The 26,718-nt window shown below is 33.7% G+C and overlaps 3 protein-coding genes across 3 annotated transcripts; all 3 read left to right on the top strand.

Annotated features, from left to right (window-relative positions):
- The first annotated feature begins 1,795 nt into the window (after positions 1–1,795).
- Positions 1,796–6,461, top strand: LOC141591708 (trimethyltridecatetraene synthase-like). The gene is made up of 2 exons (XM_074412127.1): positions 1,796–2,777; positions 5,588–6,461. Exons 1-2 carry the CDS (start codon positions 1,869–1,871, stop codon positions 6,221–6,223), a joined length of 1,545 nt encoding a protein of 514 aa, XP_074268228.1. The 5' UTR covers positions 1,796–1,868; the 3' UTR covers positions 6,224–6,461.
- Positions 6,462–8,801: 2,340 nt separating this feature from the next.
- On the top strand, positions 8,802–16,007 carry LOC141591705 (putative GTP diphosphokinase RSH2, chloroplastic). The gene is made up of 6 exons (XM_074412124.1): positions 8,802–10,763; positions 11,514–11,699; positions 12,474–12,934; positions 13,041–13,199; positions 13,597–13,936; positions 15,381–16,007. The coding sequence occupies exons 1-6, from the start codon at positions 10,161–10,163 to the stop codon at positions 15,693–15,695; spliced, it is 2,064 nt and encodes a 687-aa protein (XP_074268225.1). The 5' UTR covers positions 8,802–10,160; the 3' UTR covers positions 15,696–16,007.
- Positions 16,008–17,294: 1,287 nt separating this feature from the next.
- On the top strand, positions 17,295–20,054 carry LOC141589704 (uncharacterized). The gene is made up of 5 exons (XM_074410331.1): positions 17,295–17,585; positions 18,483–18,899; positions 19,315–19,407; positions 19,646–19,713; positions 19,797–20,054. Exons 1-5 carry the CDS (start codon positions 17,295–17,297, stop codon positions 19,921–19,923), a joined length of 996 nt encoding a protein of 331 aa, XP_074266432.1. The 3' UTR covers positions 19,924–20,054.
- Positions 20,055–26,718: the final 6,664 nt, after the last annotated feature.

The following is a 26,718-nucleotide window of genomic DNA, read 5'->3' as shown; positions in this document are numbered from 1 at the left end:
TTGTTCATTATAATTTGATACCTATGGGTATCAATCTCATACCCACCCCCCTCCTTGGGTATGAGAAACCCATACCTCATGGGTTTAAGGTATGGGTATGAAACCCCCGAATTCGCCAAACAAACACTTGGTATAGGTTTGGCTCATTCCAAACTCATACCTCATATCTTTAGTGAGTGAACCAAACACCCCCTATAAGATTTGAACTTAGACTATCTTATCTTGGCAAACCATCGCCCATTTAATTACTTAAGATCATCAACTTGACCTCCACTTTTTGGTTAATTCAAACTTAATTAGAACCTGATCATAGTCATTACTCATTAATATCTAATATAATGTGAGACGACTATTTCGACCTAAGCTAATGGACCATTACCCATTTAATTATTCAAAGTCATCTACTTGGCCTCCACCTTTTTGTTAATTAAGGTCTAAGGAAAACCAAAAAATTCCTAAGGAACACATGCTTATTATGATCATCATATCACAAATTAAATAAAGAGAAATCATTTATTATGTATTGTATTTTTGGCTTATAGTCGTCATTGATGAAGAAAGAACTCTAATAATGAAAAATTAAGTAAATGGAGAACAAAAAAATAAAATGATGAAGAAATGTAATTATGATGAAGATACTTCAATGTAAATTATTAAAAATCTATTTTAGTGTAAATTATTATAGATAAACTTTAATTTAGTTATTGTTTATTTTAATTGAATAGATATAAAATTACATGTCTAACCTTACAACTTCGGCTCAAAAACAAAAATTTAGATTTTGTTTTTTATTTTTTTATTTTTTATCTTTTTTTAATTAGGGTGGCGCCGAGATCCGATACCATTGGGAATCGGGTGGCTGTCTATCGCCATCCTAAAAGCAACTACTTAAATTGGTATATTATTTTTTTTTGAGGGAAAAAAGATAAAAATATTTATATAAAGATAGAAAACTTAAAAGTGAACATATACATATACATTATTCACCCATATGAATGTGCTAAAAGCAACTTTATAATATTTAAACTTAGAACCTGATCATAGTTATTAGTATCTCATATAATGTGAGATGACTATCTCGTCCTGGTAACCATCACCCATTTAATTACTTAAGGTCATCAACTTGGCCTTCACTTTTTTGTTAATTCGAACTTAATTAAAACATAATCATAGTCATTACTCATTAGTATCTAATATAATATGAGACGACTATTTCGACCTAGTGGACCATTACCCATTTAATTATTCAAAGTCATCTACTTGGCCTCCACCTTTTTGTTAATTAAGGTCTAAGAAAAACAAAGAAATTCCTAATAAGGAACACATGCTTATCATACCACAAATTCACAAGTAATTAAAGACCCAATGGAAAAGGCCTCAAAGTTTCATTAAAATCAACATGACAAAGTAAGATTCCAATCTACATTTTCTATTAATTGTCTACCAATTACAATGCAATTTTCTTATGCATAAGTCTTATCTACCTAACCTCCAAGTCCACATACACTTCATGCATGCAATACTTAACTCTTTTCCTTTTCACAAATTCTTTTTTAAGACGAATGTATCAGTCTTATATCTGTCTTAAGTTTAAAATGAATTAAATAGTAAGAATAACACAAAAACATATTACATGGAGAAATGCAAAAAAATTGTCTAATACAGTCAAGTAAAATGATACTTAACTCGTTTTAATATTAATACAGATACCTCCGTCTTAAAGGATCCTAGACTAACTGCTTCCTTTTTGTTTCACCCTTATATATACACCTCCCTTATACTTAAAACTATAATCTACAACAACAAAAAAACATCTCTAAATTAAAAAAACTTAGCCAAAAAAAAAAAAAAAAAAAAAAAACTAGCTTATGGAATTACCAACTTGGGTGGCATATGTAGGTGCATGGCTAATAACAATAGCCCTACTACTACTCTCCAACCGGTTGGGCCGCCACCGTAAACTTAACCTACCACCAGGCCCAAAACCATGGCCCATAATTGGAAACTTCAACCTCATAGGGTCCCTCCCACACCGGTCCCTCGACGAGCTATCTAAAAAATACGGACCTATAATGATGGTACAATTCGGGTCCATTCCAACGGTAATAGCCTCGTCAGTCGAAATGGCGAGGCTATTCCTAAAAACCCATGACGTAACCTTTGCGGGCCGGCCCAAAACCGCGGCAGGGAAATACACAACGTATAATTATTCGGACATAACATGGTCACAATACGGTCCGTATTGGAGACAAGCGCGAAAAATGTGTTTAATGGAGTTATTTAGCGTTAAGAGACTCGAATCATACGAGTATATACGTATAGAAGAACTTAATTCAATGTTAAGAGGAATTTTCGAGGTTAGCGAAAAACCAACATTAATAAAAGATCATCTTACTAATCTAAGCTTAAATGTTATAAGTAGAATGGTGTTAGGGAAAAGGTACTTAGACAAAGAGGAAAGTAGTTCAATTATTACGCCTCGCGAATTTAAAACAATGCTTGATGAATTGTTCTTGTTAAATGGAGTGTTTAATCTTGGTGATTGGATACCTTGTATAAAATGGTTAGATGTTCAAGGTTATGTGAAAAGAATGAAGATTTTGGCTAAGAAATTTGATAGGTTTATGGAGCATGTTTTGGATGAACATAATGCAAGAAGGGTTATAGAGAAGGATGATTGGGTGCCTAAGGATATGGTTGATGTTTTGTTATTACTTGCTCTTGATCCTACACTTGAAGTCAAGCTTGAGAGGATTGGAGTCAAGGCTTTTACTCAGGTTTGCAAATCCTTGTATTCTTTCCGTCTCAATCATTTATTTACCTGTTATATTTATAGTAATATTCATTTTCTTTACTTCTTTAGATGTTGATCAGGACTCAAGAGTATTCCTTAGGGTTGTAATTTTTTAAGCTAAGAGCATGTTTGACCCAAACTTGTTGAAAACGAGTTTTTATTTTTTAAGCTTAATTTTTTAAAAGTGTTTTTCAAAAGCAGAAGTAGAAAATTGTTGCTTCTAATTTTATGGACAAAAAGATATTTTTTTAATTTTGAGAAATTTTGCTTTTGCTTTTAAATATAGATGTGTTTGGCCAAAAACTGTTTTTAAGGTAAAAAACACTTTAAAAAGTCAGACCAAATACACACTGAATTAGATAATTAGATTATACTTAGCTGATGTGTCATCTACTTATATATATAAAAGCAAAGTTTTTCCAATAAATATAACTGGTTGCTTAATTTCAGGAGAACAATGACAAACCTATTTAGAGTTAATTGTCGCTTTTTAAATTTGACATTTATATATTTATGTATTTTATAAGTTTATTATACATTATATATTTTGTAAATAATATAAGTTTTATAGTTAAAATGGGCAACCAATGATTAATATTTACTATTATTTGAGTCCCGTGCAATACTGCACGAATTTATAACTAGTTTAAATATTATTTCAGTCCTTTTTTATTGGTGCTTAAACGTGTCACAATTTTCACCAAGCATTTGACATTCGAGTTGGTTTTACTTTAATGAATAGAGATAAATAACATCACAATATAATTAAAATCACAAGTTTGTTTTTATGTATATATGTGGATTTATATTATGTTAAACATCGATCGTCCTTGTTTTTTAAATAATTTGATATTATACTCGACTGTTAAATGCCCCATCTAAAAACTTATCTAATGTTTATATTTGAGCAAATTTTTGTACCTAAAATGCAAAAGTGAAAAGTTTTTATCCAAGAGAATAAAAGATGTTTTTATTGTCTCATGCTAACTAATGTTATATAAAACGTGGTAATTTAATTTTGTCACTTGTGTTGTGACATGTGTCAATGTGTGACTTGTATATCTACCTACCATAACAGTAGACAATGACTATGTACTAAATGTACCTTCAAAAAAACATTAGACAATGACAATTCCTAAAAAGAGACGATTGATAACGGCTAGCGTAATTTTATTATCACAAATTCTCAATTTTAACGGTATTATTCCGTCATAATCTTGTAATCTCTCGACAAAAGGTGGGAGAACAAATAGAAGGACAACTGGGATAACGATTGTGAGAGGTCACAGGGTTATGACGGTGACAAGTAGGACAATGGGTTCTATTATTCAAAGTTTTAACTAGAAACGCTACTTAATTAGATTGCGAACGCAAACTACAAATGACAAGTGCATACTTTAATTAGGTTGTGAATACAAATACAAACCGCAAATGCATACTACTTAATTAGGTTGTGAAAACAAACTACATATGACAAGTGCATACTTAATTAGGTTGTGCATATGACAAGTGCATACTTAATTAGGTTGTGCATACAGATACAAATGGCAACTGCATACTACTTAATAACTAAGTTGCAAATGCATATACAAATAAATGACAAGTTATCATAAACTATAAAACTAACAGACTATTATGGTTTATATTTGACTATAAAATGGTCACAAAATCCTTCTAAAACAAGAATTTGTGTAATTATTGCTTTAATGCATACATGACAAAATTGCAAGAAAAAAGTATTACAATGCATATACACATCATACATTTATTTGCTCCTATAAAAAAAAGTAGAAGGTTACGTAGAACTTAGAAGCATCCAAAGTTGCCCCTTTAGTAATTGCACAAATTCTAATCTATGACGCACAAAATCTCTCACAAGTTTTTGACGTGACACAAAGTGGTAAGTGGGAGGGGTAAATAGGAGAGGGTTGTGAGATGTCATAAGCTTGTAACCGTCACAAACAAGAAGGACTATAGTAATTGCTATTGTATGGATTATGAAGGAAATGGAGTAATAGTTGACGAGATTGACACGAACAAATTTTTCGATTTTTTTTTCTTTTTGAAATTTTTTAGTAAGAATGTCAATTTGAACTATTTGTCGGAGTCTCAGTTTATTATGTTCCTTTTTCTCCGTCACTGTTCACTGTTGATTATATAATTTTAGTCGCTTGATTTTGGTAGAAACTCGAGAATAAAACAAAATTCTCAATATTAATCTAACTTTTGAATAATGATAAAGATCCATTATATACAATTCATGGATTATACAACCAGTTGTATATATTGTACACCAGCTTTGTAATAAAATATCCGAGCTTTATGTTAAATAATATGAGCTTTATTAGAAAGTATTGAACTCATCCATTTACACATTAAAAACATGAACTTTGAATTAACTCAGGAAAAATTCATATAAGCTCGGATTCTTATACCTTAGTTGTACAATGCTTATGGTAAGTGGCAGAGCCAGGATTTAAATTTAGAAGGCGAAAAATTTTAGGAGGGGGCGAACGACTAATTACATTAGATACACTCAGAAAAATTTCGAAAAATTTAACTAAAAATTTCGAAAATTTCATCCGCCAGGGGGGGCGACCGCCCCTGCTATCCCCCCTAGCTCCACCACTGCTTATGGTAAACTTTATGTATAATCTTATTTGTGCATTATATACTAGTAGATTTATAATACTCCGTATTGTATATATAGAGTCACCTTGTAGGTCGATTCGTGACAACTTCTAGCCTAATGGCTAATTTCAATTTAAATGTAATGGTAAAAATTAATTACAGGATATAATCGCGGGTGGTACTGAGAGCTCAGCTGTGACAGTAGAGTGGGCAATGTCGGAATTGTTAAGGAAACCCGAAATCATAGCCAAGGCAATCGAAGAGCTTGATCGAGTGATCGGAAAGGAAAGATGGGTCCAAGAGAAGGACATACAAAACTTGCCATACATCCGAGCAATAGTCAAAGAAACAATGAGGCTACACCCGGTCGCACCAATGCTCGTGCCTCGTATGTCGCGTGAAGACGTACAAATCCAAGGGTACGACATCCCAAAGGGGTCCGCAATACTAGTGAACACATTTACTATCCAAACAGACCCAAATGTATACGAAAAACCCAAAGAATTTATACCCGAGAGGTTTATTGACAAAAACATTGACGTAAAAGGACATGATTTTGAATTGTTACCGTTTGGGTCAGGAAGAAGGATGTGTCCCGGGTATAGTCTCGGACTTAAGGTAATTGAATCGAGTTTGGCGAATTTAATTCATGGGTTCACTTGGAAATTGCCTGAAAATATGAAGCCAGAGGATGTTGATATGGAAGAAATATATGGACTTTCAAATCCTAAGAAAATTCCTTTGATTACTTGTGCTAAGCCTAGACTTCCTCATCACTTGTATTATAGTAATGTGTAACGTTTTTCCTTTGACGTTATCATTTACCTATATATGTTTATGGCTATGTGTATGTATGCGTCGCAAATAAAGTTTAAATATGTCTCTTAAGGAGTATGTTCACTTGACTTGTACGGAGTATTAAGCAATTAGGGTTTGGTATTTTGGTGTATAATTTGCCCTAATAAAGGGTTTGTGTTCTGTTCTGTAAAATGTAAAGGTCTCAATAATAATTAGAAAAACATTAAATTAGTGTCAATTTAAACATCTATTTTAATTTCTATTTTATTTGTTTTCTGTTTCAAAGCCTTCATGCTTATTCAGTTATTCTTACTCTTTTGTATGTTCAAGTTAATTAAACTACTTACGAGCTACATGCTTGTCTTATAGGTTCGATTAATAGAATGAATGAAATTTTGCAGCAACTCTCATATAGGACATACAAATATAATACTGGTAAGTAACATAATTTATTTGGTTCGGTTTGGTTTGGTTCAATAGAACAAATCGGTAATTTTTTAGGTCTTGAACAAATCTTGCTCAGTACGACAACATGATCAGCGACTATAGTGACAAATGTCTAACACGGACCACAGACACAAACCAAACTCGACTCAACACTTAACCGACAACCAGCTCGAACCCGGTCCATTGTTGAAAAAAAACTACTCAGTATAACCTAATTGGATCTCTTCCTCACTGGCCCTTGTTCTGTGAAAAACACAATCCAATATGTAATTAGACTTGGACTGATTTTCGTTGTAGTGGGCTCAGATGTTGAGATGGCAAAATTATTGTAACTATTATTGGTGATCGGTTTTGCCCGGGCTAACTCTACTTACCATTCTTTTTATTTTCATTAAATAAAATTACTTAAAGTTGCATAATTCTTAAATTTATCATTAATATATTTTTCAATGATATATCCTAAAATTACGATGAAATAAATTTTGAGACAAATTCACTACTCTCGCTTTTAATATTTTACTTTTATTAATGAAACAATAGTAATAACATTTTACTTTTTGCCTATAATCATTGTTACTTTCACTACTATCGCCGTAATTATTGTTACGGTCACTACTACCGCATTAATATTTATAATTTCACTACTCCCGCCGTAATTATTGTTACTGTCACTATTGCCGCATTAATATTGATAATTTCTCTCGCCGTAATTATTGTTACTTTCACTATTGCCGCATTAATGTTGATTTATTTTTGCAGTATATTTTTTGCTCATTATAGTATTTTTTACACAATACTTTCCATTTATATACCCTTGTGTTTGACAAACAAAAACCTTCTTCCTAATCTATCAAATTAGATCAAATTTCGTCGATTACGGGTCATAATTTAATTAAAGGATATGTATTTAATTTTTAAATCACCATTAACCAATAAATCAATCTTTTTTCTATGTTTTCTTGGGGCACGTCCTTCCTGCATTCTCTATTTTTTTTTTTTTTTTTTTTTTTGCGTTCTCGATGTAGTACACATGTACTGTATATCTACAATACTTATTTTCGTTTTGAGGTGGTTAACCGGGTTGACGAAGGTGTCATCGGTGGATGGTTAAAGGCAGTTGAGCACGAAGGATGTGATCATCGTGTGGGTTCGCCGGCGAGGGCTGAAGGCAGGTGGTAAGGTGATATTGTTGTGGAGTGGGTGGTTTCAAATTTTAAGGGGTTGTTTGGTTGCCCTCTTAAATCTTGGGAAATAGAAATTCCAATGAATTGCTTAAATATGATGTTGTTTGGTTGCCCATTTCATGGGAATTAGAACTTCCCAAGGAACTTCAATTCCTCCATAATGTAGGAAGTTGCTTACCTAACCCCCCGTGGTAAGTGCAACTTCCCACATGAATTCATTTCCCACATGACAACCAAACAACATTTTTACAATTCACATGAATACATGAATTACAAATTCACATGAACTTAACTTCCTAGAAACTTTATCTTCCCATAGTGAACCAAACAACCCCTAATTATACAGTACGTTGTCCTCTTGTGTTCTTTTTTCTTCTCTATCGAATACATATTAGAATTATATGTTGGAAAGATTATACGTTTGATATATTCAATATTCCGAATTTGTGTTTGATACAAAGATACATCCTGAATATATATGCTATTGTACATCATATTTACGTTAATAAATCATCTATAACAGTTAGAAAATAATCTAAGAAAGGCAAGGAAGATGTTTAAAGTTGTTTGGTTCAATTTGGGAATGAGAATAACCGAATAATAATGCTTGGGTAGAATGAAGTTGAAAACTTGGGGGAGAGATGGATATGGTATTCAAAGGGGTTGAATGAAATTAGAATCCATCAAATATCTAACTCCATTTCAAAATGCTCCAATCACAGCCCATTCCAAACAATTTTAAATGATCCAACCAAATACCCCTTAATTGAATGCATATCGATTCATTTGAGCGGAGTTTTTTAAATTTTGTTATGTCGATTTGATAATATTTTAAAATATTAATTGTTAATGAACATGGCACTCAATACAATAATACAATAATAACTCATTTAGCTAAGCTTATCCATGATGGTCCTATTCATCTCTAACATGACAAGTTATCCACTATAATTGTTTCTACCAAATAGAAAATGCAAAAGCAAACTATAATCTTCTCTACTCACACTTGCACCAAATTCTGCCTAATCAAATCGATCAAATTATATCAATTTCAATAATCACGCTCTACTCCACTTTCCCGCAAACAAAATACAACATTGTGGACCAATCAACTTAACTCAATTATACTTTTCTTGTCTCCATTATTAATGTAAGTATTTTTCTTTGGGCCTCAATTATTTTTTAGTGTTTCTCTCTTAAATTTTTTAATCATTTTTATGTACAACCTATTTACTTTTTTTATAAGTCCTAGAACATTCTCTATAGGTTGTTTGGTTCACTCCATATGAATGGAATGGATTCGAATGAAAACCCATAAATGATAAATGTATGAGGTTTCAATTCCATACATTTCAAAATATGTTTGATTCATTAGAAAAAATAAACATAAAAAAATGGATTATAACTCCATTCCAAAATATCTCAGCCAAACATTAGAATGACTAGAATTCATTCTATTCCATTCCCAACCTATCAAACTATTTTTCTTATTTATGTGCCAAAAGTGTACATAAAACATAGAGTAATTAGCATAATCCGAAAACTTAACACTATATTTATAACCTTCCTTTACCAAAATCTCTAGCACATAAAAAATGATCCCAGTTAAAATGCACAAATACGATTATACATCTAGTTGTACCATAAGCATTGTACAACTAAGTTATAAGAATTCGAGCGTGTATGTATTCGTTTTGAGCTAATTCAAAGTTCATATTATTAATGTGTAAATGGATGAGCTTAATACTTTCTAATAAAGTTCATATTCTTTAACATAAAGCTCAGATACTTTATTATAAAGCTCAGATTCTACACGTACAACATATACAACTAGTTATACCCATAAATTACCTAAAATAATCCTCTGTATAATCTCACCCGACTCGATTAACCAATTTATCAGGTCTACTTTTAAATTATACTCGAAGTAACTTCATAAGTTCATATTCATGCATATCCGTAGGAAATAGTGAGACAGATATTTGCAAGTAAATAAAATAATAATAAAAAAAAGTCAGAAATTGTGGCGAAGATTCCATGAATCACAAAAAGCATGCGTTAATTCCAGTATCTCTCAAGGGTAATATCGTCATTTCACTGTCTCCCTTTTCCTGGCCACTGAATCATCAAAATTAAAACAATACAATACAGATGAAGATGAACCCTAAATAATCAAAATTAAAATCAAAATCCCCAAATTATATCTCCAACCTCCAACAACAATTCTCAAATCAAACAAATACCCATTAAAATTAATATCATATTATATTATATTATTAAATTTAATTTAATTTCAAGGTCCATTAATGGCGGTATCAACAATAGCACTATACGCAACATCACCAAGTACTGTATGCTCAACACCACATCATCCATGTTCAATCACCGCTACTGCCACGTCATCGTATGACTTCGATCTGATTTCCACGTCACCGTCAACCACCGCCACGTCATCATCTCCGATGATTGGAGGGTTATCGCGGTTGTTGTCGTCATCGTCCACGTCATCGCCGATTGCGTCAACTAGTAGCGCCGCCTGTTACGGCGGCGACGATCATCATCACCACCACCATCATCAGAGTAGTCCGGTTTCGGTTTTACATGGACCGGTCGGACCGGGATCCGGTTCGTTTAGGAGTGGTTCGAGTGGGTTGTTCAGTGGGTTTGTGAGGAGTGCGGTGGTGGGGAGTAAGGCGGCGGGGATGGGGGTGGGGGTGGGAGTGTGTTTGGATGATCGGGAATTAGGGTTAGGGTTAGGGTTTGGGGAATTGACTTTTGATATGGAGGATGGTGATGATGATGGTGTAGTGGAGGGTTTGTTGAGTGATGCTCAAAGGAGGCATAAGGTGTTTTATGATAAATTTGTTGTTAAGGCGTTTTACGAGGCCGAAAAGGCGCATCGAGGACAGGTAATTGTTCTATAAAAGTATAAAATTCGATTCCCCTTACCCCGCAATTTGTGAGAGGCATTGAGATATTGGGGTAGTGGTGGTGGTGTAGTATTTGATTTTGCTTGATCTGTGAAATTATGTAATAAAGACAGTGTTCCTGGTGCTTTATTTTGTTGCCGTGTTTGTTAGATGTTGGAAAGTTTTGATCTTTGTTTGACTTGTTGAGTTTTTTAGTTGAGGTGAAGTTTTAGTTGGAATGTTGTTATGGGATGGAGTTGAGGAAATTGTTAGTGATATGTATTGAGAAATGTTTAGTCTTTTGGAAGTGCAAGGAAAGTTTCTGTTAAGTATGGATGTTTTGAAATGTTTTAGTCTGTGTTAATTGGCGAATATGCTAAAGTGGGATTTGATTTTCTAGATTGCCAATTGTTTAAGATTTCGTGTTCGAGATTTTTGGATGACTATTAGTTGTAGTACGAGGTTTTTGCAAAGATTTGATCTTTGTGCGGCTGTTTAAGCTGAAAACTGAATCAGGAAATATGTACTCCGACAACTCCGTATATGGGTAATGGGTTACTGGGTTAGTCTCCTTGATAAGTCGTGTGATCTTATGACTTGGAATTTTAGCTTTGATCTTATTCGGACGAGTAAAGTTCTGCTGCCCCTATTGAGCTTTGTGGTTTGGGGTTATTAATGAATCATGCGCCTATCTTTGTTGTAATTGAGTTCTGAAGTTGTGTTTTTGGTATTTGGTATTTGTCTGTGCAGAGGAGAGCAAGTGGGCACCTGTATTTGCAGCACTGTGTGGAAACTGCGGTGCTTCTGGCTACAATTGGAGCGAACTCAACTGTTGTAGCAGCTGGGTTGTTGCATGACACTATCGATGATTCTTTTCTCACTTATGACTACATTTTGGATATTTTCGGAGCAGGAGTGGCGGATTTAGTCATCGGGGTAAGGTTTCTTGTGATTTATTCTTTTCTTTTCCTGGGTCTGTTGTTCATATGAGCTACAAGATAATTGAGTTGGTCTTTTGCAACCATGTATGTGGATTCATAAAAAAGTGAAACATTATTTCGAGGCTTTGACTACACGTGGATTTATAGAAAAGTTGGGAGTTTATGAAGAGGCTTTGACTACGCATGTCGATTCAGAGAGAAGTTGGAATATTATGATAAGGCTACGCACGCATGTGGATTCATGGAGAAGTTGCAAACTTACTTATCCTCCCTGAAGATTCTTGTTTTCAACTTTTTATGCAGATTTTGCCATGAATTGGGGCTCGGAAAGAGGGGAGGAAAGAGCAAAGACAACGTCCTTGTTTTGACAGTTGGTTGGGTTGGAGGGATTTTCCTTCCTACAGGCTAAATTAAAATGCTTTCAACAAAGGAAAGATTAGGAAGGAAAACATCATACATTCATTTTCCCTACCCTTCCTTCCTCGCTCGTAGTCTCACCTCCCTTTTCCTCCTACAATTTAATCCAAACAAGGCCTTAGCATCAAGATTTATTGTGTCCCTTGGTAATGGAGCTAGTTGTGTGATTATCTCGGGCTCTCAGCACTGTTATGTTTTAGTTGCTCTTATCCTGGTTAAAAAGCCAAAAATTGATCATACATTGTGTTGTGTCATATGAAATTTCGAGTCCACTGCTGTCCTTTGAATATGCTCCAGTTTATACTTCAGCAACAGTATTGATTGCTTTTGGTGTCGTCCATCATTATTTCAGGTGTCAAAACTTAGCCACTTGAGCAAGCTAGCACGTGATAATAATACAGCCCACAAAACTGTTGAAGCAGATCGACTACATACCATGTTTCTTGCCGTGGCTGATGCTAGAGCAGTTCTTATTAAATTGGCAGATAGGTTGCATAATATGGTGACCCTCGAAGCATTGCCCCTGCACAAACAACAGCGGTTTGCGAAGGAGACATTGGAGATATTTGCTCCATTGGCCAATAGACTTGGTATTTCCACTTGGAAAGAGCAGCTAGAAAACTTGTGCTTCAAGCATTTGTACCCGAATGAGCATGAAGAATTGTCCTCTAAGCTTGTTAAGACTTTTGACCAAACAGTTATTGAGTCCGCTACCGAGAAACTCGACAAAGCCCTGAAAATTGAGGATATATCATATCAAGACTTGTCTGGTCGTCACAAAAGCTTATACAGTATTTACCGCAAAATGCTCAAGTATTATCTCACTCTATCCTTGGCGAGACTCTCCTTTTTCTTTATCACGCAGTACCCTAGCGAGACTTTATTGTTATTTGGGCTGATCCAAAGCTAATCTTTGTAGGAAGAAACTGACCATGGATAAGGTTCATGATATACATGGATTGCGTTTGATTGTTGAGAATGAGGACGACTGTTTTAAAGCCCTGAAAGTCGTTCATCAGTTGTGGCCTGAAGTGCCCGGGAAGCTCAAGAATTACATTGATCGTCCAAAGTTTAATGGGTATGCTATGCAATTCTTCATCATTTGGGTTGATACTACTCCTATTAAACTACTTGGCTTTGGTAGTGACGGTTGTCAACTTTGACAAATAATTTCTCCTAATATAAGACGAAATATAATTTAAAATTTGTACTGTTTGATACTTTGATTCATGAGAACAACCATTTTCATAATACTCCGTATCTCTCGTTTATAAAAATCTACAAGTCTTGTATATTGCTAGAAAATATAACCAAAGTTATGATTAGACAACCAAAAACAAATAGGGATGATATAAATGGGATGGAGGGAGTTCTAGCTTTATCTGGCGTTTCTTCTCGTAATTAGTAGTTTTTTTTTTTTTTTTTTTTTTTTTTTTTTTTTTTTTTGACAGCAAGTTTTTGGTTGTTATATGTAGGTATCGATCTCTACACACTGTTGTGGTTGGTGAAGGAATGGTTCCACTGGAAGTTCAAATCCGCACTAGGGAAATGCACCTACAAGCAGAATTTGGATTTGCTGCCCACTGGAGGTACAAGGAGGGTGATTGCAAGCATTCATCTTTTGTACTTCAAATGGTTGAGTGGGCTAGGTGGGTTGTCACTTGGCATTGTGAGACTATGAACAGGGACCGATCCCCTGATTCCCTCAAGCCACCGTGCAAGTTCCCGACTCACTCTGCGGACTGCCCATATTCGTACGAGCCCATGACTAATCAAGACGGGCCAGTATTCGTCATCTTGATCGAGAATGAAAAGGTTAGTCTTCGACTCCTCGTTTTTCCAGCCTTTCCGCTTTACTGATATCTTGTGATTAAAGGATGTGGAAATCTGTGAAAAATTGAAAATAATCTTTCTGATTTGCTGTCTTTATCCCATTTATATCGTCCTCTTTTTCTCTTACAATTCACAAATAAGGACAGAGTTAAAGGGTGGATGGATGGCGTATCATCTTGCAGTTTCAGACTTTCAGTCGAGGGATAATCAGATGCCAGTCCCCAAATGTACCTAAATACACTTGATAGTTCCATAGATTTGGATATGATAAATTGCAAGTAATCATTAGCATGTGAAATTTCTGAAACGGGCGAACAAGCCAAAACTATACTCCGTATAGTCCAAGTATAGTCAATTTAAGATTTTGATGTTGAGATTTGATGAAAAAAATGCTATTATGTGAGTTTTTTCAAGCTGTGTGGTTACCATGACTTTAGTACAAACGATGAACTAAATATTCTTAAGTTCTTAGGTAAAATTCTACTGAGGTAAAACTTATACTCCCTCCCATCCACTATTTTCTTCCCATTTGAAGTGGGCACGGAGATTAAGAGTGGGAGTATAATATTGATAAAGATATGAGTGAGGTTTGATAATTGGAGAGAGGTATGAATAATTAGGATTAAATATTAATAAAGGAGATGAGTGGGGTTTGGTTATTGGAGAGAGGTAGGAATAATTAGAATTAAATATTAATAAAAAATATAGTGGGGTTTGATGGGTGGAGAGAGGTAGGAGTATTATATTAATAAAAACTTTCTCAAAAAGGAAAGGGGAAGAAAACCTGAATAATCCGTTTTAGGAAATAGGGAAGAAAAGAGTGGATGGGAGGGAGTACTATGTAAAGTTTGTGTAGCTCGGATTTTTTGTGCAGAGAGTACTGTGGCTTTCAGTCTTTAACTGAAGATGCCTGTCCAAGAGTTCCCAACAAACTAAACCATGATGGAACTACTCCTTTGTACAATATATATATTCACCTTCTTGCACACAAATAAGGACAGCGTAAATGAGAGTGGAGGGAGTATCATCTTGCGGTTTCAGTCAAGAGATAACATGCCAACCCCCAAATATTACCGAAATGCGCGTGGTAGTTCCACAGATATGTTCATGATTAGTTGGAAGTAATGATTAGCATGTCGAATTTGTAAAACCTTGTGTTATTTTGGGAGTTCTGACTGAGGCAAATTAGCTCTTAAAGTCACAATTAAGTCTAAGATTCGATGAAAATGTTATAATGTGTGTTTTTGCAATCCTTGTGGTTACCATGACTCTAATAGTCTAGTACAAACGCGGAACCAAGTCTTGTTATGTGAAATTCTACTCACTGAACCTATATCGTGCAAAATTTCTTCTTGTTGACAGTCTTGCTCTCGTGTAGTTGTGAGTATTTTTTTTTGCGGCAAGTAATCTATGATTTTTACTGTAGATGTCGGTCCAAGAGTTCCCTACAAACTCAACCATGATGGATCTCTTAGAGAGAACAGGCAACGGTAGCCCCCGCTGGACACCATATGGATTCCCGGTGAAGGAAGATTTGAGGCCTCGTCTCAACCACGAGCCTGTAAGTGACCCGACTTGCAAATTAAAAATGGGAGATGTCATCGAGCTAACTCCAGCTATTCCCGACAAGTCCCTGGTTGAATACAGGGAAGAAATACAACGAATGTACAATCGTGGTCGTTCTGTATCGACACCAGGCGTGGCTGCCGGACGTCCTAGCGTTGTTGGCTGGAGAAGCTGACCAAGAATGAACAGTAGGATTACAGTTGAATAACAAACACAATGCTATATGCTTGTACATACTAGTTCATTTGTACATAACAAGACCCTTTCTTGTGTTGTATGTTGGGAATGTATTCTTAAAGAAAGGGAAAATTGTGAAAGCATTCCCAAATGTAGTAGATTGTATATGTTGCACTTCTCCAGGCCTTAAGGTTAATTCCAGCCACCGCCTTTTTTTCCCTTCAATATCAATCCTTACATTGTAATATATGATTCGTATATCTCGGTTTCCTTTTCTCCGGTTTTAATTAGCAATTTAGCATATTGTTTATTTGATATTACTCCATTTAACAAGCTGTCAAAATGAAGAAGAAACATGTGATGCGAGGGCATGCCCTCCTATGGCATTCACAGTGCCATTGAGTGACGCGTAGTTTCAGTACTACCATCTCACATATATTATTCTCTCCATTTTGACTTACCACTGCATGTGCAAAGGTGCAATGGTGATGTCGATTCCATTCTAAGACTCATACTCTGCATGTGAAATGGAGATGTCGACTCCGTGATGCTGACGCTCTCTTTTTATGTCCATAATATTTTGTGTCGATACCAAATCTCACAAAAGAACCGAACATGTTGAAATGGACTCTTAAGAACCTGCTTAAAGACCTAAGAATTACGAACCAGTCACCTGTTACCCAGAAATGTGACAACCAAGTTGCATTATCAATAACATCTAATTAGGATTTTAAATCAGCAGGGGCGAAAAGCAGGGACGAACGGGTAATAAATTAGGTAACTATCGAAAATTTGAACTAAAAACCCGAAATTTACATAAGCTAGGGAGGGGCCGGAAACGGCCCCCCTCCCGGCCCCTCGCTTCACCACTTAGCCTAATCCTGTAATCAATGGTGTAAGGCAAAGTTGGATATACACTGTAATTCCCACCAAATTAAATATGTGGGAGTTGGTAAGATAGTGGAAGTGCTGACATTTACCTTTTTTCCAGATCTTATGTAGGATTTTGCATGAGAACATGTATATATAACTAAGCATACACAATTGCAAAGTATTCCCAAAAATTAATGAAAATTTCCTCACAAACCTTGGTCTTCACAACAAATACTGGTAACGACCCAATTGCAAGAGCGGAGCTCTACCGACTGAGAGCTATATGGCACAAAGTCCAAATTATCTGTCAATTTACGCAGGGGCGAGGCCACTAAGGCCTTTGGTGTCGCAGCCGCTACACTAAAGGCGAAAAATTCGGTTAGAATTTTGTGATTTGCTACACCAAAATTTACTACTTTCACACTAATTATCTATACACTTTACCTTGAGTATATATTGTGCTACACCGAAATCAAAATCCTGGACTCGCCACTGAATTCACGTATATAGAAAGCAAGAACACCCTTTTCTAAACTTACTTAGAAAGTACTACTACTAACATGATTCATAACGTAGAGGAAACTTATACGCATCTAATTAACCTCAACATGAAGAAACATCACGTAAAACATCACCCATTTATTTTTAACGCGAACATCTCAAACTAATACTTATTATAACTACTCAAATGATTAGTCGTAACGATTAAACTCGTAATTAATCAATGGATTATGCAAAACTAGCTCACCAGTACACCATAACAACAGTCAGGGTGATTTGGGAGGTTATATGTAATGTATCAAGGTTAAAGAATGTGACTATATTTGTTCCTATGGTTAACTTTGTGTTGTCTTTATATTACTACTTGTGTTTTGGCCTTTCACCTTGCTCTGTTGATTTGGATGATGAAACCACTATGCATTATTGGGTGTCCAAGCATCGGCGTCGCGGTTTGCGTAATTTGGTTGTCGTCCACGGTTGTGGTGGTGATGCTCGTTGGCAATTCGTCCTTCAGGCATGTTCATATTTGTCCTCTCAGTGTGATTTGTCTTAATTGTCTATCTATGTTTTATGCACAATAATTCAATCATTTACTTTAGATTACGGTCGTTTGGACTTTGGGTCAGGTTGGGTCGGTTTGAGTTATATCAATTTGAGTCATTTTGTGGTAAGTGGTTCCTGACGTCCATTTTGAGTCAAGTCATTTTGTGTTCGGTTACCTGGGGCTAGGGCTAGACTTTAGAGGTGGCAATCGGGTTACTCGGGTCGGGTCAAAGCGGGTCGGGTCATATCGGGTTCTGGTTATGTTGGGTCAGTGATGGGTTTGGTTCATGTCGGGTCATCAACGGGTGGCAAGTCGGGTCAGGTTATTAGCGGATCAGTGTCGGGTCAGGTTATCAGCATATGTTAATTTTATGTTTAAATAATGGGTAGGTGTATTAATTGTAGTTTTAAGTGAAAACAATTAAGATGAATGTCAATTTGGTGTTATTTTAACCATTCTTAAGCTAGTTCATTATCGGGTTGAGAAAATATCGAGTCACGGGTCGGGTCGGTTCAGGTCGAGTTCAAGTTGGAAAAACTAAGGCTGCTATCGGTTATTGGGTCGGGTCGGATCGAATCGGGTTTCGGGCGGGGCGGGTTCCTCAGGTCGGGTCAGCTGGTGTATCCATAAATTATAGAGAGTATGATTTCAAATTAGTCATTCTTGATTATTTCGGTCAAGTCATTTACGGGTTAGGTCAATTCAGGTTTATGACAATTGAATTATTGTTCTTGGATCTCGAGTCAGGTTATTCAAATACTCTATCACCATGGGTAGTTATCGAGTCACTCAAATTATAAGCCATTTTGTTGAATGTACGCTAATCTAGCTCGGTTTTGTAAGACCTAATTTGACAAGATTGTGCAGATGAGCTCACTATCAAAATCATTCAACATATACATGCCAGACTTACTATTCTACGGTAACTCATCCACAAAGTCCATGGACCGTTCACCCGAATTTCAAGCCAAGTGTATAATGGAAGGACTAAAGAAGGGATTTCATGTGGAAAGGTGTTCAGTTTACGGGATTAGCTATGGCGGGTGGGTTACCTATCGAATGGCCGAGATGTACCCTCAAGAAGTCGAGATGGTCGTAATTGTTAGTTCAGGTATAGCCTCTGCCACTGATCAGAAATTGGAGCTGTTAAAGCAATTGCCAATTCCAATAGAGAAATTGGTTGTACCGCGAGACCCTGAGGCCCTGAGATTATTGGTTAAAAAATCGGTTTGCAAGTATGATTTTCAACGGGTTCCTGATTTCGGACTCTGGGAGTTCATAAGGGTGAGCTTTGCTAACTGCTAAAGCAGATTATATTCAACCTGAATGTTTTCTTATAAAATGCAAAACATGTCAAGACTTTTGTCAACAATGATTAAGGCAATTCAAAGCGTCTTGCTTGTGACGGGTACATTTCGTCACAAGCTGAAGACGGGGTAAAATGTGACCCATTTAAAACGAAAATGTAACCATTTTACCTATAAAGTTACCAGAACAATTTCCTAAGCTATAATAATCTGTCATTAAAATGGTTACATTTTGCCGTTAAAATGGCGACATTTAGCCCGTCTTCAGCTTGTGACGAAAAGTATCCCTCTTCAATGAGCATTGGTGAAGGCAATTAGATATACGCGGTTTTACCCTTACATTAAAGAGATAAATAGTTCGACTGGGTTACATTTGTTTTCGGATCCTGCAGATAATGGATGATAAGAATCGGAAGGCGAAAGAAGAGCTTATTTTGCACTTGATGTCACAAGAAACAAATTCTCAAATATCCAATTTGTCACAGGTAATTTGCAAAAACAACAAAAATAGTTTTATTCTTTTAAAGGATACGGGTCTAAGAGACTATTTCCAAGCCCGATGAACTAAAAATTGTGCCAAGAATTCGAAGCACAAAAATTTTAGCAGAGTATTTTTACCTTTACAAACATTACAAAATTAAAAGTATAGTAATTTCTTGATCTACGTCTAGAAATTACCAACATTCTGACGAAAAGTTGCGACATTTGATATATTTTTAAAAGGAAACACTTCTGGTATGGGGCGAAGAGGATAAAGTTTTCCCAACAAACCTAGGATATCAGTTGCAAAGGTAAGTAACTACGGTAACTCTTTTTGATATCAATTATTTACTGTAGTAAAATAAAATGCTAACTTGAAAGATGACTGACGCAGGATGATAGGGCCTAATGCGAGATTAAACATTCTCAAGGAGACAGGTCATGCAGTAAATCTTGATTCACCTAATGAGCTCAATGCATTGATCAAATCCTTTATACTTGGTCACACATGTGACACTTGAACATATTGAACTACATTTTCATGTACTTGGTGTTTAGTCTTTACATGCGAATCATCAACGTATAACTACCAAGTTCAATTGTACATACACTTTCAATCTAATTTGTTCAAGGATATAAATAAAGCTAGAAATTAAATTAATTTTGATCTCACCGATTTAAGATGTGATATATTTTTCGATTTTTATAATTTGTTTATCTTAAAATTTTCAGCTTTGAGATAGGTCGATGTACGTGGTGGTATATCTTCGATTAACTTGGAAATGAGTTTGTATATCTAACTTGCCTTCGTTTTTACAATTCCACGGGAGTTAGATGAATCAATCGCTTTTGTTAGAATATAAACCACTCACATGTGAGTGTCCCACATTGTTGGAGAAAGAGAGATTGGATTAGTTTATAACCAAGGGTGTTACTCCTCCTATTACCAATTGGTTTTAGGATGGAACCTCCCTTGTCAAGTGTTCCGTCTCTCCTCCGTTTGGGTGCGGCCCGACCCGTTTGCATGTTCTAACATGGTGTCAGAACCTGGCAAAATGAGAAGCCTAATAATGTGGTCTTTGGTGAGCCAAGTAAAGAGGCCTTATTTGAGCCCAATGTATGTGATCTTACTTGAAACTATGACCTGGAGTTCATAGTGTCTAAGAAAAAAAAACAAATTATGACCAGAAGTTCATAGTGTTTACATAAACTGAATTATGACCCGAGGTTTATAATATTTACAGATATTAAAACTGTGGCCTGTAGTTCACAGTGTATATATTTTTATTTTTCGTTTAGCGAATATTATTTTGAGTATCAATATTAAAAATAAACTTGGGATTATACATGGAAATTTGCAAAATATGATATACTCTTGCAAATTGAGAATCATACCAAATCAACTAAAAACCATTCCTTGTAGTGAATGGGATATCATGTTTTGAGGATGAAATTATTTTATCTTTCTTACAAATAATGTAGTCCTATAGACACATTATCGTGTAAGTGACTTAATTCAGTATCTGTGAAATCTCATTCCATATGCGACTCAACAAAAGTAATGAGTATTATCGAAAGTTTCGTCCTATTGGTTAACAAACCTTATCCCCTACAGTGAATAAATGAATATGACATTGCATAAGAAATTTGATTAATGAGCATTATTCCCTGAAGTGAATGGAAGCACATAATAGGTTTGATTGAAAGAAAATTATACCACAAATTGTGGTTAAGTGGTCGTGGATATATTCATAAATGACGTGTTTATCTTAAAACAAATACCTATGTTTTACTTGTTATATGAATTTTTGTTACCAAGTGTTTAGCGGAATTTGCTTACCTCGGCCCAGTCGTAAAATTATCATAACTTTTACTTCATTATTTATTTTGTAGGATTTTTTGTATGAGAATTCAAATATACTGATATATTGTCTTTTAATGGAGGAGATTTGAGATGTAAGCAGTATGCATGTTCTATCTTGGCATAATTTTTGTTTGTGTTTTTTAGCAATTAAGATTAACTTATTGATATACTCCGTATTACTTTAGATTATTGTGCCTTTAATTATGTCATGTCATGTCCTTATATGGTTTTCTTATTTTGTCAGGTGTATATATTTTGAGATATTCAGATGAAAGTGGTCGCTTCCTAAATCACCAAGGCTCCGTCTGACACGACACTTCAGGACTTCAGGTAGCTTATTTGACCAAAGTAGCTTATTTGACCAAAATTTCAGCTACCTGATATTTTTGCAAGTGTTTGTCAAGTAGCTTATTTGGTCAAATAAGGTACCTGAAATGAAATGCTACCTCAGGTAGCATTTGAGAAATCAGATACCTGAAATGACTTATTTTCCATTTTGTACCCCTTTATTCTATAATATTAAATAATTTTCATATCCTTTTACGTCATTTTACGAAAATCAGCTACTTTTTTAGCTAGTTTGTCAAACACATTTTATATAATCAGTTACCTTATCAGCTCCTAATTTTCAGCTACCTTATCAGTTACCTTTTCAAGTTTCAGTTAACTTTTCAGTTTTCAGCTACCTTTTCAGGTAGTTTTGCCAAACAGAGCCCAAACCCTCGACTATGTAATTTGTGTGATTTTTTAGCGACTAATCCTTTTGGTTGAATACTTTATCGATACACAAAAACTTTTAGATTACTAGCTACCAAAGTGGGTTCGAGAATAAATAACAATATTGTAATCCTTATTTTTTAATGATAATAATTTGTCTTATTAAAATTCCATCGTACTTCATATTTACTCTCAATAACTTTTTTGGTATGTCGTTTTTAAATGCTATAAGATCCATTTTTTTAGGTACGTTGTTAAAATTGTGACTTTTCTGTTAGTAACAAATTTTTTCATTGATGTTAGTAATGCGAGATCCAAGAAATTAAAGAGTAATGATTGCAATATAAACAAACTACTAGCTTAAAGACTATTTACCCCGTAACACAAATTATAGATATGAGACGGTTCATTTGAGTTAACAAAAATCATTTATTGGTGATAAATAAGTTGTTTTTTTCCACTATAGGACCGTCTCAATTATTATAATATTTATATAAGAAATTTTTTGTAATTAATCTTCGCATTAATTTCAACAATTTATTATAGGGAAGAATAAAGATTTGTGAATGAAAGGGAAGATAAAAAAGGTATGCTAACATAAATACGAAGTATAAGGGAAAATTGTTGATTACAGCCTTTTATAAACCACTTTTTGAAAATTACAGCCTTATATAATTTTTTTTTTTAAATTACATCCAAAATTTTACTTCTGATGAGAAATTACAGCCAAAACTTTAACTCCGATGGACAATTGACTCCAAATTGAATTTTTGTCACTTAAGTTCATCTTTTATGACCAAAATGCCCTTACCTTCCTCCTTTCTATTCCCTTGATCTTCATTTCCTTCATGAGATTTTGACAACTTCTTCATCTCTCTAATTCCCCATCAAAGTTCAACAATATTTCTAATTAATCATTCTAATTCAATTCAACCCAATTTTCATTTGCTCTTTCTTATACGAAATTGAATTCTAACCTATTTCCATTTTATACGAAATTTAATTCTACCTTATTTACATTCTTCATCTCTCTTTTATACCTTCTAAATCAATTTTCCCCCAATTGAAATTAATTAGGGTTCTTCAAAGTAGGAAGCCCCTACAAATTCATACCAATATCTATTACAATCACATGCATTAAAAAAGGAATTTAAGATCAATACCTGAATTGCGAAATTTGACCAAACCCTAAAAATTCGATTCAATCAATTGAAAAACAACAAATTGGGGAAAACCCAGCAATTTACGGTGACATTCAACAACAACAAATTGAAGATAAAATTAAAGCAAATAAAGGTGTATGAATCCTTACTCTGGAGCCTTTTTTGACAATGGAGAATGAATTACGGTAAAGGAATGAATTACAGTACAAATTAGCGAGTAATTTGCGGATAATTTTAGAGATAATTAATGTTGAGGAAGATGGGTTTAGATGAGGTTTAGATTAAATGAGAGGTAATAAGTGAGAAATGAGTGGTAAACTGATATCATCTGGGTAAGTAGGCAAACAATTAAGCAAGGGCATTTCGGTCACATTTTAACAAATTTCACCGGAAACATGGTCGTGGTGCAATTTTAGAAGAAAAGTAAAATTTTGGATGTAATTTTCAAAAAAAATTATATAAGGCTGTAATTTTCAAAAAGTGGTTTATAAAAGGCTGTAATCAACAATTTTCTCAAAGTATAATAATGTTGAAAGAAAATAAAAAGGTAATCCCATTAAATAAAAGAAATAAATGTTAAATAAATAGGGTAGTTTAATAACGAAAAGAGAGGAAAATAAAAAGGTGTTTTAATTTAATTTTTTCGTGTTTGCAACTAATATTTCTAAAAAAAATCTACATATTTGTTAAAATATTAAATAAATAAATGAATGTGTAATTTTAAAGTAATATAACATTTTCAACCAATATTTTATCATATGAAAGCAGTTTAAAAAAATTAGTATGAAAAACCTTAATCGATTCACTAACACGTTCAATTATGAAAACTTTAATTAAAATGTCAATTATAATCTATATATCTATATAAAAGAGAGTTTTTTCGAGCGATCTGAGAGCGTCCACATCATCAAAAATCAATTTAGGAAAGTATAATTTTTGATGTAAAAAATAAAGTGGAAAATCTTTTAATTATTATAATATGTATATTTCCTAAATTATATTCAAGTGATATTTCCAATTTTTATATCAAACTTTTACATTTCATTTGGCAAAAAAATATCGTTAAAAAAATTATGAAAATAATATAATTAGCTTTGTGTTAAAAAATGCTATCATTAGAGTATAAATTTCATATTATTTGCACATATTAAAGATGGTGTACTTCTTAATACGTAAAATTGTGTACTTTTTAGTATGTTTTGTCCCACATTGGAAAATAAGTAGGTGTGGTGAATATACTACATATAAATAGTAGAATTGTCCCACACCGAAAGATTAGTATAAGGTGATGTGATCCTATGATTATAAATAGGATGCATATTTGGAACTTATGTATCCACCCAAAATTTTTTGAGTCTCATAAATATTGTTTTAAAGAGTTCTTAAGATTTTTTATCATTATCTACGATATGATATAAAAAATAAAGTGGAAATCGTTGGGAACTACCTGAGAAAGAGTTAAGAACATGAACAAGAAAATCAAAAAATAACTAAAGGTTTTACTAATGGTAATCTCCTGAAACAATACAAAACTAAAGATTTTATTAATGGTTGTCTTCTGAATGCAGTAATAGAGCGTTAATGAGTCCTTATATGTACGATGTAGAGATCCATATCTAATGATCGAGACTAAGTGATTTTACCTTCAAAGAAAAATAATATGTATACAATAATGATTTTTTAAGAAGAGACATGTATTTCTTGGTATGTTATATCTTTCACATTGAAAAATAATGTATGCATTATGAACATACTACGTCTAAATAATTAAATTATGTAGCTCACATTGAAATAATAGTATACGGTAGGGTGATTCTATAAATATAAATAGGAGGCATCCTTGAAACTTATGTATTAATGCAAAAAATTTTGATATAAAAGATATAGACTTTTTAGCATGTTATATGTCCCACATTGAAAAATAATGTAGGTGTTGTGAATATATTATGTATAAATAATAGATATGTCCCATATATATACATTTTCTATTTTATATTAAAGTGATGTTTATAATTTTGATATAAAAACTTTATATTTCATTTGAAAAAAAAGTATCGTATGAAAATTATATAATTAGATTGTGACAAAAAAATGCTATCATTAGAGTGTATATTGTATTGTATTGTATTTTCTCATTATTAAATCGGGTTGATGTCAAAGTAGGTGCAAAAAAAAAATGGTGTACTTAGTATGTTATTTGTCCTACATTGAAAAGTAACGTAAGTGTGGTGAATATACTATGTATAAATATTAGAATTGTCCCACATCGGAAGATTATCATAAGCCATGGTGATTTTATGATTATAAATAGAAGTCATAACCCTTAAGTATTATCAGGGATAACTCTTCAATAATGGTTTCTAACCTAAGTTAATGTTTGGAAATCTTTTAGTTATTATAATATATACTATGTATTTCTTATTTTATATTCAAGTAATGTTTCTAATTTTTATATAAAAACTTTTAAATTTCATTTGACAAAATAATGTAGGTAAAAAAATTATGAAAATAATATTATTAGATTCATGGTAAGAAATGCTATCATTAGAGTATATATAGATTTCATATAATTTGCACATATTAAAGATGATGTATTTCATAGTATGTTATATCTCCCACATTGAAAAATAATATAAGTGTGATAAATATACTACATATAAAAAAAAGAATTTTCCCATATCGAAATATAGCATAAGGTGGGTGATTCTATGAGCATCCGTGGAACTTAGGCATCAACTCAAAATCTTTTGAGTCGCTTAAGTATTGTCTTCGAGAGCTCTTAAAAATTTATATCATTATATTTTCTACCTATAGATTTTATATGTCCCATATTGAAAAATAATGTAGGTGTGGTAAATATACTATGTTTAAATAATATAATTAGAATCGTGTTAAAAAATATTCTATCATTAGAGTATAGGTTCTTATCATTTGCACATATTTTAATTATGATAAAAAAAAAATAGGAAACAAACGTCCATGGTAGCATGTGTAATCTATCAAAGTTCAAGGTTACCATGAGAAATTTCCAAGATTATAATGATATAGTTAATAAAATTTGCATTTAAAAGAGAGATATCCGTGCCAATAAAACAATAAAGGGGTTATTATTTTTTAATTGTTATTTTATTGCCACGCCATCAAACTTAACGTCCATTTAACAGCCTTTACATTAGGGGGTACCATGGACAAAAAAATGGAACCTCAAGGGTACTATGGGCAGATTTTTAAAAGTAGGGGTAACATGGAAAATCTAACAAAATTAAGGGGTACCACGGGAAATTTCCGTATCTCAATTATGTTAATTTTTTTTTGAATAAAAACAACGTACAAATATTAATGGATAGTACTTGATCATATTATTAAATTTAAATATAACTATTAGATATAATGAGCAGCAATTATCTGTATTCGGTATTCAAGATCTGGTTGGATGTCGAACTAAGTACAAAAAAGATGGAGTAATTCTAAGTATGTTATTTGTCCCACATTGAAAAATAATGCAGGTTTGATAAATATATATTACGTATAAATATTAGAATTGTCCCACATCAGAAAAAAAATCCAATTTT

This window comes from Silene latifolia, chromosome 7 (assembly GCF_048544455.1).
Source record: "Silene latifolia isolate original U9 population chromosome 7, ASM4854445v1, whole genome shotgun sequence".
Lineage (NCBI taxonomy): Eukaryota > Viridiplantae > Streptophyta > Magnoliopsida > Caryophyllales > Caryophyllaceae > Silene > Silene latifolia.
The sequence above is the reverse complement of the archived record's forward strand: the minus strand, read 5'-3'. Positions and strand labels throughout refer to the sequence as shown.

Coding starts and splice junctions, on each gene's coding strand:
- LOC141591708 (XM_074412127.1), top strand. CDS start 1,869: ATGGAATTACCAACTTGGGTGGCATATGTAGGTGCATGGCTAATAACA. Junction 2,778..5,587: donor GAGTCAAGGCTTTTACTCAG/GTTTGCAAATCC, acceptor AATTAATTACAG/GATATAATCGCGGGTGGTAC.
- LOC141591705 (XM_074412124.1), top strand. CDS start 10,161: ATGGCGGTATCAACAATAGCACTATACGCAACATCACCAAGTACTGTA. Junction 13,200..13,596: donor GATCGTCCAAAGTTTAATGG/GTATGCTATGCA, acceptor TGTTATATGTAG/GTATCGATCTCTACACACTG. Junction 13,937..15,380: donor TCTTGATCGAGAATGAAAAG/GTTAGTCTTCGA, acceptor TTTTTACTGTAG/ATGTCGGTCCAAGAGTTCCC.
- LOC141589704 (XM_074410331.1), top strand. CDS start 17,295: ATGGATTATGCAAAACTAGCTCACCAGTACACCATAACAACAGTCAGG. Junction 19,408..19,645: donor AAATATCCAATTTGTCACAG/GTAATTTGCAAA, acceptor TATTTTTAAAAG/GAAACACTTCTGGTATGGGG. Junction 19,714..19,796: donor CTAGGATATCAGTTGCAAAG/GTAAGTAACTAC, acceptor TGACTGACGCAG/GATGATAGGGCCTAATGCGA.